Genomic DNA, 20,006 nt, shown 5'->3' with positions numbered 1-20,006 from the left:
TCGTAGATGGGTGAAAATTTGAAGTTGTATCTATTTTTTAATGCTGAATCATAATTAAACAAATTAAAAAAGAATGTCAAAAAAATTAAAAATTAAAATTGGGGTGGACCCCACCCTTAACATTTAGGGGGATGAAAAATAGATGTCCGACTCTCCACCCTAGCCGATATGCACGCTAAGATTCACGAAAATCAGTCGAGCCGTTTCGGAGGAGTTCAATTACGTACACCGTGACACGAGAATTTTATATATAAGATTTATTAATTAAAATTAGCTACTTATGACCTTGACAAAGGGAACGAGAATCTGGTCCGCGCCGACGCCAAGTCCTAGCTGTGTCGCATCAATTGAATCCTGCGTGCGCTGACTGCTCTAGTAACTGCGTAGTCTGCTTACAATCCAGGATCCGTAATACTGGCGCATCGGTTATCATCGTGCAGTCTCGTAAATTTTCGGCACACGGCGTTGAAATGTGATTGGCTTAAACATAGCCCATAGCTGAGAATAAAAGAAAGAGCAGGCTACTCTGTCTCGTTCTGGCGGGTGTCATCGGCCGTTCGTTCATACCGCGGCTACGGCGACCGGCCTACGATGAATTGAGATTTGAGAGCTCACTCATCGTCATATACTCGGACGGGTCGGTATCGCCGCCTGTCCTTTCGCGTGTGTTGTGTTCTCTGTGTTGTGGGGAATCGTTGAGCCGTCGCTCGCGAGCCGCAGGTAATAAAATATTATCACTTAAATACCGTGCCTCTCTGGACTGTTGTTTGTTATGTTATAAATAAGTAATATCCGCTATTATAGTGCCGGTGCAGGCGCGCGACTCCGATCGATAACTATGTTGTCTTGGTTGTCACGGAGGGCCGGGTTGCGATTTGCTTACACAGATTTTATATTTTCGGAAGTACAATAATTTTATACATCCCGCTCTGTTATTACAAACATTTAAGCATGTGTTAATTGTGTGGATAAAACACGTGAATATTAAACTTAAGATTATAGTAATCAGTTTTTAACAGAATGATAAACATTACTATCGCGTAATGTAGAGTTTGCGCAAATCTGATAATGATAAATACATATACACATTCACCCTGCAACTCCTTTGCATATATACATTCTTCTGAGTTATTAATTATTCAGAAATGCTATATTATTTTGTAATATACGAAGGTTGACTAGTCACTAAATGACTCATGAATACAAGATAGTATGTTATTGCTATTTTTATATCGCATTTATAAGAGAGGAGTTGGTTAAGTGGTTGACCACGCCTCTAACACAGGGGTTACGAGCTAACTCCAGCAGTAGGACCATGAGGTATGAAGAGAACCGGAGCATGTGTTAAATATAGATTCTTACTTACTCTTACGAATGTACGCTTAACCGCGGTTTTATTTAAACGAGGTTTCTCTTCTCAGATTATATGTATGAGAATCCGGTCATACTACCTACTATGCAAATGACTTCTTCATAGTAAAATTATAAAGTGTATTTATTATATGTAGTGAAAATGGTCTTTGTTTGAGGCTCTTTCAAGCCTTAACCACTGATCGTATCGACATGAAACTACCACCATTCGATGCGAAATTTATCCTAGATGGTTTATGGCTATTCGGCGAATTCCAACGTTCCTTCATTAATTTATTTCCTTTTAAAATTCGCACGCAAAGCGGGTGGGAATGGCTAGTTTTTGTATAAGACTTTAAATTTCTTACGTAGAATCATTAGTTAAACCGCAAGCAATATTTCGTCTACCTTATGGTGTAAGCAATAGGAAGGTAGTGCTCCATAAAAGCAATAATACATTTACTTGAATGTAAAAGACGTTTTTTTCTGAAGCACATGGCGCGACGCTTCCTTTCAATAATCTGGCTCAAGGGCCCGGCAGGTGCAAAACAACCAAAACTTGTTCGAACCAGATTTTTTGCTCTATCAGGTACCTATATTGTCCTTGCTAAGAGTCATCTTCTACAACGATGTATATTTTAAAATATATTGTCTAAAACATTTGTTATTTCTATTAATTTTTAAGGTTATTCGACAATAATGCAGTTGAAAGGCATTTATTTTATCAAAATTGATTCCTTAAGAATTCTTTTTGATGTAATTTCTAATATACTAGATACTACTACCGCTTCGGAAACAAATGGCGCTCTGAGAGAGAAGATGCGGCGCAAGAAACTATCCCAGCATTCTTTTTTTGCGCTCTTTTCAATAAAAATATACAATATTGTACAGTAATTTCTATCGCTATAAAATAATCATAATCTAGTCTCAGGCAGTCCGACCCCTTTGATATTCAGCTGTGGAGTAATAGGAATACGACAAAGCCATGTTTTTTATAAAACTTTTAAATTTATTTATAGATAATGCCTGAACAGTGGCTGGGACTTTATTATAAAAGTGTATACATTTACCCTTAAAGCTATTATGTATCTTATGACGCCTACTACTAGAATTAGTCACAAGCAATCCCTTTTTTCTAGTGTTATAATAATGAAAATCGATAAATATTTGAGTGAAATTAAGAACAGACATCATTTAAGGCCTTATACAAATTATTTTCGGTCAATTGATGTGCTCACGCTTCGTCACACATTAATGATTGAAGTGAATTTTTCTTGACGATTAACTTCATTAGATACTCAGCACAATATTTGTTGTGGTCAAAATTTAGCCAGGGCAAAAATCGTCGTGACTTAATTCTTAGTAGACACGGCATGGAGTGACGCACCGTGTTACTGACGATTTGTTATAGAATTTCAATTTTGTGAGAGTGATCACCGCATATTTCACTTGAAGTTAGAAATCAAATAGTACATATTGACTTTTTTATGGAAAAGGTGGACAAACGAGGGTACGAGTCACCTGGTGTTAAGTGATCACCGCCGCCCACATTGTCTTGCAACACCAGACGAATCAACTGACTTGGAAGTTTTAAATTGTGACTCAACATATAAGGCCTGTAGGTAGCGTCAGCGATACGATACTATCAACTAATAAGATAGAATTAGTAACGTATAGATAAGGCAGCTACAGATTAAAACGGCTCGCGGTAATCCTATCGTTCACATCCGCTACTTGATCAGTAATGAGCCCCTCTCCCCCCGCGGGAACCCCCCGGTGTCTAATGTTACAATAGTAATTGCTCGTAAGATCTTCATCTCATAATACAATTCCGTCGCCCGCATCGTTTTTAATTGCTTTGTCTTACATGACTCATATAATATACTTAAATACAAGGCTTTGATAATTCAGTGCGGTTTGCACGTTTCGGCCTAACGTAGAGCTAAAAAAAACTAGAAGTGATAAATGAATTTGTAATCACCGACCTGAATATTAAACATGTTGACCATTCAAGGTGTTTGTAATAAGTAATCTAGTCAACAAATTAAAAAACTTGTTAATTCTTGAAAAACCTTCTAAAAATACGAGCGATAGCACCTTCGATTTGGAATGACGAATGGAGAAATGTGTCGTAAGTATGTATTTTAATTAAAATTAATTGTAAATTATGATGAATAAAAGATAACGTTTAGTTTTTCATTAATAACTCAAAAGTTATTAATATGTACGAAGCTCCCGGAACTCTATCTCTATCATTTATAATTTTTTATTTTAATTCAACGCCGAAAATATATCCTGAGCACTATTTTTTTTAGTACAATTTCCAAAATTTGAATAAATTATGATATCGAGACACTTAAAAGAATAAATTACTGTTGAAAAAAAAAAACAATATTTCAAAAACTTATAAAAGTAAAAAGTATCTATCTACTATTGTAAATAAATTAAATTTTTTTCTACTTAAATGACTAAAATTATGTAATTTTTTTTAATATTATAAACATAAATTTTTGGCTTGGTGGAAGTAAGTTGTGTAATATTATTTTTAAAAATAATTTTTTATTGGAAATTTCCTCCTCTTTTAGAATCTCTTTTCAAAATTACTTAAATAATTACAGTTTTTGAGTTATTAACGAAGTACTAAAGGCTCTTTTTTAAATCTTAATTTGTTCAAAGAAATTGCAGTTTTGTAAGTGCTAACTGTTAAAACAAAATTTCGATACATGTTTCTGCACTGTTTCTGGACGTCATTCCGAATTTAAGAAGTCATCGTTCATATTCTTAGGAGCTTTATCAAGAATTAACATGTTTCTGAACTTGTTGACGAGACTAAAGCCACGTGAATAACTAATTGCAGTGATTGCTCATAGAAATAGTTTAAATGTTCTAACTCTGACGTTCGTGAACATTTTGTTGAACGTTCTTATTAACATACAAGTGCTGTATTTATAAACATTTATGAACATGATAACAGCAATTCCACACAATAAAAGCAAAAGGAAAGGACTTTCCCATGACTAAATAGAAAAATAGTTGCTTTTCATCTATTCCAAAGTTAGGTATGAATGAATGAATAAATAAGTCTTAAGCAAACATTAATAACAAACAATGTAAAGTTAAGTACAATATAAGTAACCTAAGTATTATTCTTATCTAATTAAAATTCCAATCTAAGTAATATTCTAATCTCACTAATATTCTAATCTAAGTAATATTATTAATCTTCTACATCGCTCGCTTGTCTTCCGACATACGCCTCCTCAAGAGTTTTCCATTGTGATCTGTCCATAGCAGATCGTCTCCACGTTGATCCAATCACTCTTTTAAAATTATCTTCTCATGTAATGGGTTGTCTTCCTTGATTCCTTTTCCCTTGTCTTGGATACCAATCTATTATATCTTTTGTCCAATTTTCTATATTCTATATGTCCTTCCCATCACCATTTTAATCTTTTTATAGTGTGGCCTATCTTTTCTTATTTCGTTTTCTTCTTGATTTGGGCTAGTATTACCTTGTATTTTTTTTTGATCTTTAACATGCTTCTTTCAATTCTTTGTTGGCACACTTTAAATTTTTGTATATTTTTCTTTGCTAAGGACCATCTGGCATCCATATGTCAGGCAAGGTTTAATGTACATATTGAAATCTTTGCTCAAAGTTAGGTAATATTATAAGTTGTGTATTGCAGTAGAACTAGATCCTAAGTTAACATCGTCACAACGCAAAATATATTTGATGCCGTTTACTGATTAATATAATCTATTATTTTAAGACAGTTTTCATTTAACTTTAAAAAATAGTAGATTCTCAATTTGACTTTTTATTAATATTATATTTCTTTTGCCCTTTAATATACATAAACACCACAGTAGTGTGTCTGATTTGAGCTGGACAGTCGCTGCATGTTATGACAAGAATGCATAATATTATTGCGAGGTTGTCATTAAAATGAACAAAACTTGTTTGTACGAGTCATACTCACGTCTCACACCTATAACTCGATGGAACTCGCGCTTGATGGAACTACCATTTACCTTGTAATCAATAGGTCGCTCCAGTGGATATTGATACGTTCTTCAATCGTCTTCATGCCTGTTTGTAACATGCTAGTATTTGAGATTTACATAAATCACATTCAAATTCAAATATTTTTATTCAAAATAGGATTTAAAATCATTTATTGAACGTCAAAATCTACCACCCATTCAAAAGAGACTGCCTCAGACCTGAGAAGAATGGACGCAAGAAACTCAGCGGGCTTTTTTTTATATAAAATATGGATTACAATGTGATATCATACAATAAACATTTATAATTAAAGAGCCTGAGGGTGTTCGCTTTAATCCCAGTCCGTGGTGTCATTAAGAAAATCGTTTATGCTATAATAACCTTTCCCACACAAACGTTTTTTAACAATTCTTTTAAATTTCGTAACACATTTGTTTTGTACATTTTCTGGGATCAAATTGTACAAGCATATACATCGCCCAACAAAAGACTTACTAACTCGACCCAACCGAGTAGTAGGCATAACAAGTTTATGTTTGTTCCTCGTGTTAACATTATGAATGTCACAGTTTCTAGAGAATTCCTCAATGTGCTTATGAACATACAGAACATTATCAAAAATGTATTGAGAAGCAACAGTCAAAATGTTTATTTCTTTAAATTTCTCTCTCAATGATTCTCCAGGACCTAGGTTATAAATCGCGCGAATAGCCCTCTTCTGCAGCACAAAGATGGCATTAATATCGGCCGCAACGCCCCACAACAATATACCATAGGACATAATATTATGAAAATAACTAAAATATACTAATCTCGCCGTATCTATGTCAGTTAACCGTCAAATTTTCTTAACCGCATATGCTGCAGAACTAAGCCTATTCGCCAATTGTCACGATATTTCTGAAGATCTATTCAGCAAGAGTGCTAAACAACTGGGCTTACTTCGTCATTAATAATTTAAGTGACAGTCTCCTTATTTTAAACTGAAACCATAATATAGATTTGGTATGAAATATAAACAAACCAACAAACACAAATGTATATAGTTATACTTTACGCGAAAGTATATATCCCTAATCTGTCGGTACAATCGTACTTATTTCTATTTATAGATACAGTAGATAGTAATCTATTTAATTTAAGTTTAATAAATCAAATTGAAGTGTTATCGATGTCAAAATAACAGCTGTTTATGAAATGAAATGAATATTTACGTGAATCGTCACCAGTAAAATATTTAGTTATGAAGCATGTTGATGTTTCACAACTAAAATATTTGTATTGGCGCGTTTTGGCAGTAAATACGTCACGGAATACCGTATGTCGCTCTCCGAAGCCCGTTCCATTCGACTTATATACCAAAAATTAAAAAATCAATTAACTAGAGTACAGTTAGATGATTCACTTCAAGAACAATGCAAATGCATAGAAATGAATATTCACTAAAATGTTTCTCGTGACAGCCAATATATTTTTTAATATTGTGTGTCTGTTTGTTCCGGTTAATAATGGGTGGATCGATTTTGACGAGACTCTTACTGACAGATAGCTGGATGTTTTCAAAAATATACTGGCTATTTTGGCTTAATAAAATGACCCACCAGAAACAATTAATCACCCTGAAATTGTGAACAATATTCTTTTTAATACTCAGATCTGTATGAAATACAGCTACGCGACAGTTGCTCGTTCGCAAATGAAAACTCGAAGGATTATTCAACTTTAAAACATACAATCAAGGTGATGCAAGCGGATACTCAGTACCTACTATACTGAGTGTATCCGCTGTGAAGGGAGACGCGGCCGAGGGTGTCGCTGTAGAAGATATTTCCTAGAAACTGTGGATGAACGCCACACATCGAGATAGTTATGATGATGTTGTGCCGTGCGAGTGGGAAGGCAGAATAACAGCTCTGCGAAACACGTCACACACGGGTGTTATGTGGATATTATATATATATATTATATATATACTAGCTGATTCGGCAAACGTTGTTTTGACATATATATTAAGTACTAGTAGGCCGCTCATATATTCTATGTCAAAAAATATAGGTTCCGAATAAATTTAGTAATCACCAACATTTCATATACGAAAAACTTCTCTGAAACACGTTGCATCTTATGCCATGAGTATTATTCCGATCAATATCATCGTTAACATGAAGTATTTTAGCCGTGATATTGAAAGTATGCCTTCTTGTATATGTGGAACGTAAAAACTAAATGGTTTCAAATCAAAATAACAGACTAACAGCGATTTCTCGATAGTGGTGCCCAAAATAGCGTGACCATCGCTCACACATGTTTATGTATGCTCATGCTTTTAAGTAGCAGGAAATAATGCTATTTGGAGAAAAATAATAGTTTGAAAATGGATATCATATTGTATAGCTGGGCGAATTTTAAAAGGAAATAAATTAAATTTTATTCATCTTATTATAAACACAATAAAAAAATAAGTAGCCATAAACTATATAGGATAAATTTCGCATCGAATGGTGGTAGTGTCATGTCGATACGATCAGGGGTTTAGGCGTGAAAGAGTCTCAAAAAAAGGACCATTTTCTTTATACATATATTTATTGATGTGGGCAGTATAGACCAGAGAAGAAATCCTGGTTGTTGAATGAAATTAATGGCCAGCGAGCAGTTCTTAGCTTAGAAAAAAAGAGGATATGTAGGTTGTTGGTTTATGGGTATTTCACACAGGGGTGTGGTAATTTTGTAGCCGAATGCCTCTCTCAGCGAGGTGTTATGGTGGAGGGTCACTTTAACAAATAAGCGCCATGGAAGCTCTATCAAGATCATAGGACATCTTCTCCGTGGTCTTGGGCATCCGCAGTTAGCCACACTGTAGTCGCGTTTTTATACTGCAACTATCACAATCTGCATCGAATTCGTAAAGAAAGACAGAATCAAAGAAAACTTATTTATCTGCAACTAAGTATAGAAGTAGACTTATTTATTCATTTATATGAATATGCAGAATTGGAGTTCACCTCAGCATAATACCTACTGGTCAAACCCACAGGTGATATGATTAGCGCTGGTCTTCCGGAGAAGCCCAGGTGGTCTAGCGGATTGTCAAACTACTTAATGGTTATACATATATGAGGGGTCACCATACTAAAATAACGTTTTGGGTGACTGGGTGTCTCCGTAGCTGCGCTTCCCGACAATAGGGCCCCGTGTTTAATTCTGTACTCTTAATAACACTGCTCAACATCCGCACCGGAAAAAAAAATTCTCAGGTGGAGGCGGGAGGAGAAAATATTCTGCCAGAAAAATAAATTGTTTTATTCTTTTGTTTAAAATATAAGTAATGATGCATTGCGGAATAAATCTACGCTGGAAGTACAGTTCGGACAAAAAACTGTTTAGTGAGCGGGTCGGATGACATTTCTCCCATCGGCCATCATGCTCAGAACGTGTTCCTCTGAGTTGACGATGGTGTTAATGTTGGTGTTGACTGAGTCCAGGGCTTTACTGAAAGCCTCCTGTTAACTCCGTGGAAGGACACACACTTGGTTTCTGAATTATTTTTATAGCACATCATTTTCATAATTCGCGAATTCGAATTCTATGTCTTCTATTAAGCGAATAAAATTCGAGTTAGCTGCTTTATACTACCTGATTAGATCTACCGAGAGTTCATTACGCAATAGCAAACACTGCTATAATATAGTGTTTAGTATTCATGAAGTACCTACATCATTATCGAATATGAATCCATGACTCCAAACAAAGGAAGCACGACGGAAACTCACGTGCGATGACCACGATACTTGAGAATTGGTTAATGATTCAATCGACGATACAATATAGATACAATGGACTAGTAAAGGTTAGGCTATTGGTGGGTTAAGTCAAATGTTACGGACTGAATAGGCGGATTTTCTCCATGTTGCTAGCTCAATGGTCTTTCTAGCGAAACCCTGCGGGTGTTATGGAACATAATATAGATACAATCGACTAGTAAAGGATAGCTATTGGAGGGTCAAATATTACGGACTGAATAGGCGGATATTCTCCATGCTGCTAGCTCAAAGGTCTTTCTAGCGGAACCCAGCGGGAGCTATGAAGCCTAATATAGATACAACGGACTAGTAAAGGATAGCTATTGGTGGGTCAAATATTACGGACTGATTAGGCGGATATTCTCCACGCTGCTAGCTCAATGGTCTTTCTAGCGGAATCCCGCGGGAGTTATATAGCCTAATATAGATACAATGGACTAGTAAAGGATAGCTATTGGTAGGTTAAATATTACGGACTGAATAGGCGGATCTTCTCCATGCTGCTACCTCAAAGGTCTTTCTAGCGGAACCCAGCTGGAGCCTAATACTCTCTTGTAACACCAGGAGCACAGGAATCACAAGAGCGTTGTCGTCCTGATACAGAATCGAATAAACGTATATAATATGAAAGAAAACTAGTAGGCTTAAACAAAAGTTGTGGCCAGAAGCCTACTATTAGTGATCATAATATTTAGATTCTTATCAATTATTGGACAATCACATGTACTCACAACACTCCAATTTTCACGAGAATTATTAAATTTAAATAACTACTAAGTATTTACATTTTTCATTATTCAGTTATTCGGAGTTATGTAAAATTTAACAACTTAATAACTGAAGGACATAATTAATTATTTCTTATCCAATAATACTGAGTGTAATTTTTTTATGAAAATAAGGGACAACACAATTAGGACGTTCAGCTAATGGTAATTGATACGCCCTGCCCATAACAATGCATAACAACATAAATTCTGAATGGCACTACAACTGCGCTTGTCACCATGAGACATAAGATGTTAAGTCTCATTTGCCCAGTAATTTCACTAGCTACGGCGCCCTTCAGACCGAAACACAGTGATGTTTACACATTACTGCTTCACGGCAGAAATAGGCGCCGTCGTAGTACCCATAATCTAGCCGGCGTCCTGTGCAACGGAGTCTCCCACTGGAAAGTATATGAATAAAATAACTTTCTTCCAGTAGGAAACGACTGTGTTTCTTAAAACACAACTAACGGGCTTAATATTTTTCGGTCGCGCTACATCGTCACGACCGCTAGTCTCGAAAACAGTGCACGATTTAGAGTTAGCTAGCGAAATATATGAACGATCACAAACATCGTCAAACAACTCCTACTATAAAACATTTCATAACGAATTTAAAATTAAAATATTTATTTCCGTAGATGCCAGTATCGTGTCAAACCGCCACATATGGCAATACGGGGGAGCATTGTTAATGGTATAAATTGGTAAAGGGCGTCCAACCCTCGATATTTCGGTGTACACTACGCAGTACGCACGTCCTTTATTTCACAGACAAAGGGCATGGGTGAATGTTCTACAAACAGAAATTATTGTTCCAAAATGATATTAAAATATTTTGGAACCCCGACGAGTATCTAACACTGAGATCTATAGAGCGTATTATGGCTTTACTCAGACTATACTTACGTGAAACTTAGTCCAGTTCAATCTTTGATTTGGTATTTATAGTCATTTGACAGCTGAGATTATGCTGAGCTTAAGCTAAGACAGAAGTGAAGTGCGCGTTTCTTTTTACGTAGAGTAGTGCATTCCCGATTATTCTTAAACACAAATAATAGTAAAAACTATTCTTTATTTAGTTACTATCTAGCTACACATATTGTCATATATTTTGTAGTGTATGGAACTGAACACTAACATTTATTTAAACTTAAATCTGAACTCTGTGATTTCCACAATTTCGTAATTCGAAAAAGCATCATCGATTCTAATACCAAAAGTCCAACGAACTATTAGATTCTATAATTATTATTTTAATATCTACTTAGTCTGGCCATTTATTCTATTACAATTAAATATATACCAAATATTACATTTGAATTTTGGAATCTGTCATTCTTATATGATTGTTCATTGAGATTTTTTCATTTTGGCGCCAATACATTATTTATTTATTTATTTATTTATTTATTACAGCTTTGATATTACAATGACTAAATAAAATAATGGTCCCACAAAACCATCTTGATGGTTTGTCTGTGGAATCTGAGCTATCTTAATTATAACTTAAATAGATGTATATTAATTGCCAATACATACCATACAATATTTTGCGATATTAAAATGGAGTGGGGTGAGAAAGAGAACCGAATCACTGTGATTGAATTACACAAAGTAGGTATGGAGCCAAATGCAAAAGACATCTTCTGTTTGTGACAGAAAAAGATCTGGCCGTCCACGTAGTCTTCGCACGAAGAATGTGGTCAAAGCAGTATGGGAAAGAATTCGAAGAAATCCTGTCCGAAAGCAAAATATTTTATATCGGGAGATGAAGATAGCACCTAGAACCCACGGACGAGTAAAAAAAGAAGGACTCCGCGCCGTGATATTAGCAAGTGAAGCACCGTTATGCTGCGTGTTTGTGCGGTTACGGGGGATACTAGTAACACAATTTTTTCTCCCTCATTTAATCATATTATATGGCCACAATATTTAATTGAGACGCAAACTGATCTGTTACAGACGATGGCAATTCTCATAATGGCCGCCTATCGGGCTGTAGTAGTGTAAGCGTGTGCGTGGGGCTTTGTATTTACACGTTGATCGGCTTGTTTTGGTGCTACACTGTTATGTAAGGTGACACGGAGACCTTATTTTTTTACTAGTCCGTGTATGTAGGTATCCCTGAGTGATTACTCAGTATCCAGTGGTATATTTAAGTGTACTTGATAACTGCTGCAATAATCTTATTTGTTCTATGTGTTTGTTACAGATTCGGGCATAGCCCCGCCGCCCGCGGCGAGTGTTGTTTGTGAACTCCGTTAGTTTGTTGTGCGAAGTGATCACCTCCGAAGTGTCAGTGTGTGCTATGTCACCTGTGACCGTGTGCGCGGTCCTCGTCGCACTGCTCTCCATCCGTAAGTATCTTATTATTTACCCTGTAAGTTGTCAGGAGCGGTGGCGGCGCCATAAGCCATATGAACGACAGATGGACGCTCATTTTTTTATGGAAAAGGAGGATAAACGAGCGTTCGGGTCACCTGGTGTTAAATGATTACCGCCGCTCACATTCTCTTGCAAGAGGAATCATAGGAGCGTTGCCGGCCTTTAAGGAAGGTGTACGCGCTTATTTGAAGGTACCCATGTCGTATCGTCCCGGAAACACCGCAGAAGGAAGCACATTCCACAGCTTTGTAGTACGGGAAGAAAGCTCCTTGAAATCCGCACTGTGGAGGACCGCATATCCAAATGGTGAGGATGATATCCTAATTTTTGGCGTGTCTTGCGAAGGTGGAATCAGGTGAAACAGCTTTAGAAAAGATACTAATATTTTTCAAATTACTGTTTAAACAGAAGAGAGTTACGTCAATATTTTTTATTCAACATATTGAATACACGCTTACAGATTTGATTCCCGATATCTATAACAGGGCTATTTCGAGAAATGTAATAAATTATATTACACCTTACGCAGGGACTAGGGAACTTGATACAGGAATATCTTGAGATATCTGGAATGTAAACCGTTGACGTGGGTTTTGTGCGGAGAGGGGAGGCGTTTCAATTGGCGGGAGGATGTTGTTTGAGCGTCCCGCGTCCTGCGTCAGTAATGGAACGGGATAACCCGCCGACGATCGATACTACGCCCGGGAATACGCCGCACCTCGACGCCAGGGGCAACTCGAGAGCCTTTCCTTCAATAACCCGCACCACTACTCATACAACACATTCGCCGATAGCAACGCCAAAGTGATATACTACTGGCTTTCACTCACGGGATTTAATATATATAATATTCTGTATTATTCATTCACTGTAGGTTAGGTATATTTAAACGGTACAATTGGTTAAGCCAGTGGGAGGCTCTGCACAGGATGCCGGCTAGATAATGGGTACCACAACGTTGCCTATTTCTGTCGTGAAGCAGTAATGTGTAAGCATTATTGTGTTTCGGTCTGAAGGGCGCCGTAGCTAGTGAAATTACTGGGCAAATGAGACTTAACATCTTATGTCTCAAGGTGACGAGTGCATTTGTAGTGCCGCTCAGAATTTTTGGGTTTTTCAAGAGTTTCTGAGAGGCACTGCATTGTTAATGGGCAAGGCGTAGCAGTTACCATCAGCTGAACGTCCTGTTTGCCTCCCGCCACGACGCGCTCTCGCCTCTCGCCTCCTCACGACTCAAGCACATCTCACCTATAACTATGTATGTAGTAACAAACCTATCATGGATGACACCGACTCCAAAAATTATAAGAATCGTAACAAGAATAAGATTTATTAATTACATTGTTTAAAAATACGCAATTATTTTTATACTTTTTAGTGCCTATTATATCTATTGTTTTGGAATAGTGTTTTTGAAGGCGGTTGTTTTTTGTTATAAAAAAATTATTTAATGATTTTTAGTGAATTTGAAGTACACTTACTAACAATTTGTCGAAATATGTGTAGATATACTAAATTATTCAATGCAGCAATGAACGTAAGTGCTTTGCAATTTGATTACAGACAGTGTTCCGTTACTTCGTCATGGATTCCGTAATCAGAACCTAACCAAACTCTCACCAAACTATCTTTGAAGTATATCCTTTCCAATAAAAAAAGAATCATCGAAATCGGTTGGCGCGATATAGAGTTATTCGTAAATTTATCATCCACTTGGCTATAGGTATGTATAGCAAATTTAAGACTTTTATGGTTTTCTCATGTATGCCATTGTCAGACCTGGACCACACGGGAAGCACCAGCTTTCAAATAAAAAAAGAATTATCAAAATCGGTTCACCCAGTCGAAAGTTTTGAGGTAACAAACATAAAAAAACATACAGACGAATTGAGAACCTCTTCCTTTTTTGAAGTCGGTTAAAAATATATTAATAGTTTTATTCCAATACGCGCTAATAATGTTTATATTTGCGGACAGAAACCTGCTTCGAGGTTTACGATACAAACACGCCGCGACCGGAACATTGGCCTTTCAAACTGACTCCGTCGCTGAAGGTCGCCATGACTCACCTTAACTTGCAGTTGCATTTTATACCACGTTAGATTAAGAGCTTCAGTGGGGTCCACATATTACCCAACTCGCAGATACTCAGCTTTACAGCATATGCAGTTAGAAAGATTAGAGAGTACACGAATGTTGCGACCGCTAGATTACTTTATTTCAGTTATTTTCACAGAATGATGACGTACGGTATTTTACTGTCATGCTGCTGACATTGATATAGTGTTTGCTCTGCAAAAGAGAGTTGTTCGTGCTATATATCACCTTGGTTATAGACAGTCTCTCAAAGAAAAATTTAAAGAAATAAATATTATGACTGTTCATTGTCAGTAGGTACATTTATGAAAATTTAATATACGTTCACAAAAATCGTCACCTTTTTGATCTTAATAGTGATTTTCATTATTATAACACTAGAAATTATATTATATATTAAAATATTATAGCCTTCTATGCCTTTTACCAGACTATCTGACTCGACAGACGCTGTTCTGTCAATTCAAATATTTTTATTCAAAATAGGATGTGACGTCACTTATTGAAACTCAAATATACCCATTCCAAAACGAATGCCTGAGAAGAATGGGCGCAACAAACTCAGCGGGCATTTTTTTCATCAAAAAAAAATGTTTCCAAAGTAATACAATTAAACTTATTATTTAATAGCCTGAGAGCGGTCGCTCCATTTCCAATCTGTGGTATCATTAAGAAAGTCACTTATGTTATAGGAACCTTTACCACACAAACGTTTTTTAACAATTCTTTTGAATAACATAAGTAATACTTTTGTTTTGAACATTTTCTGGGATCTTGTAGTAAAAGCATATACATCACCCCGCAAAAGGCTTATTAACTCGACTTAGCCGAGTAGTAGGCATTATAAGTTTATGTCAGTTCCATGTGTTAACATTCATATAGTCTAAAGCTATCGAAAATTTATGATTTTATAATATGTAGTAATAAAATAATAATGGTTAATATCGCAATTATTTAAGCAGCTTTTACATTACTGCTTTATAATTGGCAAATTTTAAAGTATCAAAATTGATATAGTATGTTAAGAGATAGACATATGCCATCGCGGATTTTTCTAAAGACCAATAGAAGATACACAATTCCATCATACATTATTTTGTTATATCTCAAAGACTTTAGAAAGTGTTTTCGTTGAAAACTCCCAGCCGGCCTTGATTTTTCCGACACCTCCCACAAATTTCGTTATTGCATATAAAAACTTACCAGATGAAATACTGAAACCTTCTTCGAGAACCACGCTACTGGTTAAAACAGCATGAAAATCGGAGTAGTAGTTTTTGAGTTTATCGCGCACATACAGACAGACAGACGCGGCGCAGGACCTAGTTTTATAATATTATGTAGTTAGTGATAACATGTTTGATCTGACATAAGTCACTGACAAATGGCACTCAATCACTTATCTACACGAGTGTGATTGTGAATCTGATATTATGTATCGATATTAGTAAAAATAATTACGAAATAATCAATTTTAAGAAAATAAGTGATTATATAGGACTTATATAACTACTCCTGGCGTCTTCCACTCGTATCAACCTTCTCATTCTTGGTTCAGAACCATCTAAAATCCCCACCACACATTTGTTTGGTGGGGATGGTGTTATATGCGTGTCATGCGAAGGTGGCATTTGGAAGATTGAAGGAATTTTAGTGATTTGGACTACTTTTCTGCTTTTTATGGTTACTGCGCTAGTATAAGCTCCTGAAGGACTAACTGTACCTACACGTTTTATATCAAATGGGAAACTATAACGAGTTAGAGACATTCACTTTCGCACGACACGCCACAAATTAGGATATCATCCACACCATCTGGATGTGAAGCGGTTCTCCACAGTCCGCTTTCCAAGGAGCGTTCTTCCACGTACTACAAAGCTGTGGAATGAACTTCCTTGTGCGGTGTTTCCGGTACGATACGACATGGGTACCTTCAAAAACAACGCGTACACCTTCCTTAAAGACCGGCAACGCTCCTGTGATTCCTCTGGTGTTGCAAGACGTACGCTCGTTTTTCCTCCTTTTTCTATAAAAAAAATTGTATGTATAAAAACACTAGCTATTATGGTTGTATGTATAGATATATATCTATACATACAACCATAATAGCTAGTATATATGTAGATAGTATTTATCAAATGAATGGCAATACGGGTCGACACCGGAGCCATACCCGTGTACTGAAAGAAGCCTCGCAATGTAATATGTGTACACGAATTTTATAAAATGGCCATAAAAAGACTCAATAACCCCGTTTTTTCACGATGGTTGATAGAAATATGAGTTTTTACTGAATTTCATACTTTTATAATAAACAAATGACAACGTAATATTTTCTTGTGTTGAAACAAGTGACAAGAGACTCAATACATAGCCTGAACGGGGAAATCCTAGAGATCTGATTAATATTTTAATCCATTTCCTGCTTTTGGCTTTTCAATGGCCAGTCTATGAAACGTTTTGATAACTTCTTTAAATGGGGTCACGGACTAGTAAGAAAATAAGGACTCCATGTCACCTTATAACAGTGTAGCACCAAAACAAGCCGATTAACGTGTTAATACATAGCCCCGCGCACACACTTACACTACTACAGGCCGATAGGAGGCCATTATGAGAATTGTCATCGTCTGTGACAGATCAGTTTGCGTCTCAATAAAATATTTTAAAAATGTCGTCGTGCGTTGTCAATCTAGACAAAAATAAAAAGAAATCGTAGCATTTGTGCCAGTGAGTAGTGGGGAATATTTATAACTGTAAAAAGTAAATTTTGAGCAAAGTCAAAGTAAGTCGTTCTCTTGTGCTCATAGTACAAGTAATGCCTAGTTTGGGGCAAGATAATTTGTGTAAAAGTGTGTCAATGTTATATTATATTAGATTTTTATTTAGAAACAGAACTTACGGCCAGACTAATTAGACATAATAATATCTTGTTGGACCAAGTTTTGAAGTGACGTCTGCGTCAAAAAAGTTGCGAGCTTCAGCTCGTAAGACCAAAGAGAACAATATGTTCACGTAGAACTATAACTGTACCTTATCACATCTTTGGTTCATGGACAACGGCTGACATTTCTAAAACTAATGCTTAGAGAACATAATGACATAAGTGTGACATTGAGCTCCCGACGATGACCTTACATTTGGTTGTGTTGCGGACGATGTTCGAGCGCGAATTATTCAATTTAATAAACGACTGCATGTCGATTGTAACTATGACGTGCTCCACTTACACTAATGACACACAGCCTCTACATTCTACATTTCATTGACAATTTGATACATTTCGTTGTATAGAACGTCATTAGTGGGGACTAATACGTAGGTCACTAAATGTTTTGCGTAACTTAAAAAACAACATGTTATAGCCAAAATATTATGTGTATTCAAAATACTCTCCTTTACATTTTAAATATTTTTTCATGCGATCGAACCATTTTTTAAACAGGAGGACCACAGATCTGAAACTTGTTTTCTACTGTTTGCTGATTGAACGCTATCACTGCCTCTTCGGAATTGGTAAAAGTGAAACCTCTCATCAAATCTTTGATTTTGGAGAAAATACAGAAATCACAGGGTGCTAGGTCGGGGCTATGTGTAGGATCGGTGACGAGTTGTACTTTTTCGGAAGCTAGAAATGACATAGTTTTGTTGGCCGTATGTGAAGAAGCGTTGTCATGAGAGAACGCGGCTTTTTGGTAGTCTTTTACGAACTTTTTTAACACCCTGGGTAAACAAATGTAATAGAATACCACTCGGCATTAACACTCTTTTGATCTTCAAGTGGATTTGTGCAGATGGGACCCGTAGCTGAGAAAAAATATGCGATCATTTATTTACCAACGTTTCTCGCCTGCCTCACTTTTGTTGGCCTGTTCTCATTTTCAAACCCATTAACAAGATTAATGTTTTTTTCGGGATCTAAACAATAAATCCACGTTTCGTCTCCAGTGACAATGCCATAAACAGCATTAGAATGTCCGTGGTCGTACTTCATTAGCATCTGTGAGCACCATTCCACGCGAGCATTCCCGCATCTGCTCCGCTGTCAATTCATAAGGGATCCAGCGACAACAAAGTTTCGAACTTTCAATTCTTCGTGTAAAATTTTTTGAATGCGGCTCAAACTAATCCCCACTAGTCCTCGAATTGTGTCATAGGTAATCCGCGGGTTTTATTTAGCCGCTTAACAGTAGCCACATTATTTTCGTTGACGGCAGTTGAAGGCCGCCCTTCAGGAAATTCGTCACGTAAAGAAACCCGACCTCTCTCAAATTCAGCAAACTTCGCCTCACGGTGCTCAAGCAAGCTGCTTCTCTCCCAAAAGCATTTTGAAGACGAGCGGCACAGTCTTGCGGAGAGAGAGCACTTTTAAAATCATAAAAAATCATCGCTCTAAAATCTTTTCGACTTCCATTTTCGTTGCGTACGTACAACTTTGATGTGTGATAAAAAACAATTGACAATTGATTTCGCGCCAATTGATTTTTTATTACAAAGAAGGTTGCAACGATTCAAAAACTATAACATTCGAAATTCAAATATTTCCGATTAGCTAGAAGTGCAAAACTTTTAGTGTGCACCATGTATTATAATAGGTATTCCTAACGGTTATTAAGAGCACGGACGAGTAAAAAAGTAGGACTCCGCGCCGTGATATTAGCAAGTGAAGCACCTTTATGCTAGTGTGTTGCGGTTACGGGGCATACCATTTACACAATTTTTTCTCCCTTAAATAATCATATATGGCCACAAATACGTTTATACTATCATTTTTACACTTTTTCACAACGCACGACGGCATTTTATAATATTTAATTGCGACGCAAACTGATCTGTCAGACAATGCAAATCTCATAATGGCGGCCGAACGGCTTGTTTTGGTGACACGGAGTCCTTCTTTTTTTACTCGTCCGTGATTAAGAGTTGCCATCTTACAGATAGTGTGACAGAGTATTAGGGGCAACCCGGGCATCCCGCATCCCGCCTCAGTAGGACCCGGAATAGAGATAACACGTTAAACTACGAACTAGGATGAGGTGAACGACCTCGCTCATATTGTTCATGTAATCATACATACGACGTGTGGAAAATACGAAATAAGTTTCATTTTAACGGTAGAGACACTTTTTAACTTAATGATGGACAGCTTAATCGAGTTTAGCTTAGACTCTAGTAATCATTCTAGTATTACACTTAATTGAAGTTATCTACAAGTTATAATTGTTGTAATAAAGTAGAAATAGAAAGCTACTATTTAAAAAAATATCTCTCACTTTATTTCGGTTGCTTTTTAAGTGTTTATTAAATATTGTATCAGCAGTCGTCTTAGATGTATATATTTTTAATGTCTGTACGGGATGAGACGTGCAGGACGTTCAACTGATGGTAATTGATACTGCCCCTGCCCATTAAAATGCAGTGCCGCTCAGGATTCTTGAAAAACCCAAAAACTCTTGAGTGGCACTACAATTGCACTCGTCATCTTGAGACATAAGATCTCAAATAACATAAGATCGAATATTATTGTAGCCCACTCGGCGAAAAATCAAGTCATAATAATATATATTTTTTTAGGGTCGAGACGAGCAGGAC

At 36.5% G+C, this 20,006-nt stretch overlaps 1 protein-coding gene across 4 annotated transcripts in view; it reads left to right on the top strand.

The window, feature by feature from the left end:
• Positions 1 to 574: 574 nt before the first annotated feature.
• Positions 575 to 20,006, top strand: part of LOC126965453 (cell adhesion molecule Dscam2) — a 113,058-nt gene continuing 93,626 nt past the window's right edge. For all 4 annotated transcript variants that reach the window (XM_050809078.1, XM_050809076.1, XM_050809080.1 and 1 more), the window contains exons 1-2: positions 575 to 720; positions 12,145 to 12,289. In XM_050809078.1, coding sequence (XP_050665035.1) covers positions 12,241 to 12,289 — 49 coding nt within the window. In that variant the 5' untranslated portion in view covers positions 575 to 720; positions 12,145 to 12,240. The remainder of the gene's footprint in view (positions 721 to 12,144; positions 12,290 to 20,006) is intronic.

This window comes from Leptidea sinapis, chromosome 7, assembly GCF_905404315.1.
Source record: "Leptidea sinapis chromosome 7, ilLepSina1.1, whole genome shotgun sequence".
In the NCBI taxonomy this organism is placed as follows: Eukaryota; Metazoa; Arthropoda; class Insecta; order Lepidoptera; family Pieridae; genus Leptidea; species Leptidea sinapis.
Note: the sequence above shows the minus strand (reverse complement) of the source record. Positions and strands in the feature narration are given on the sequence as shown.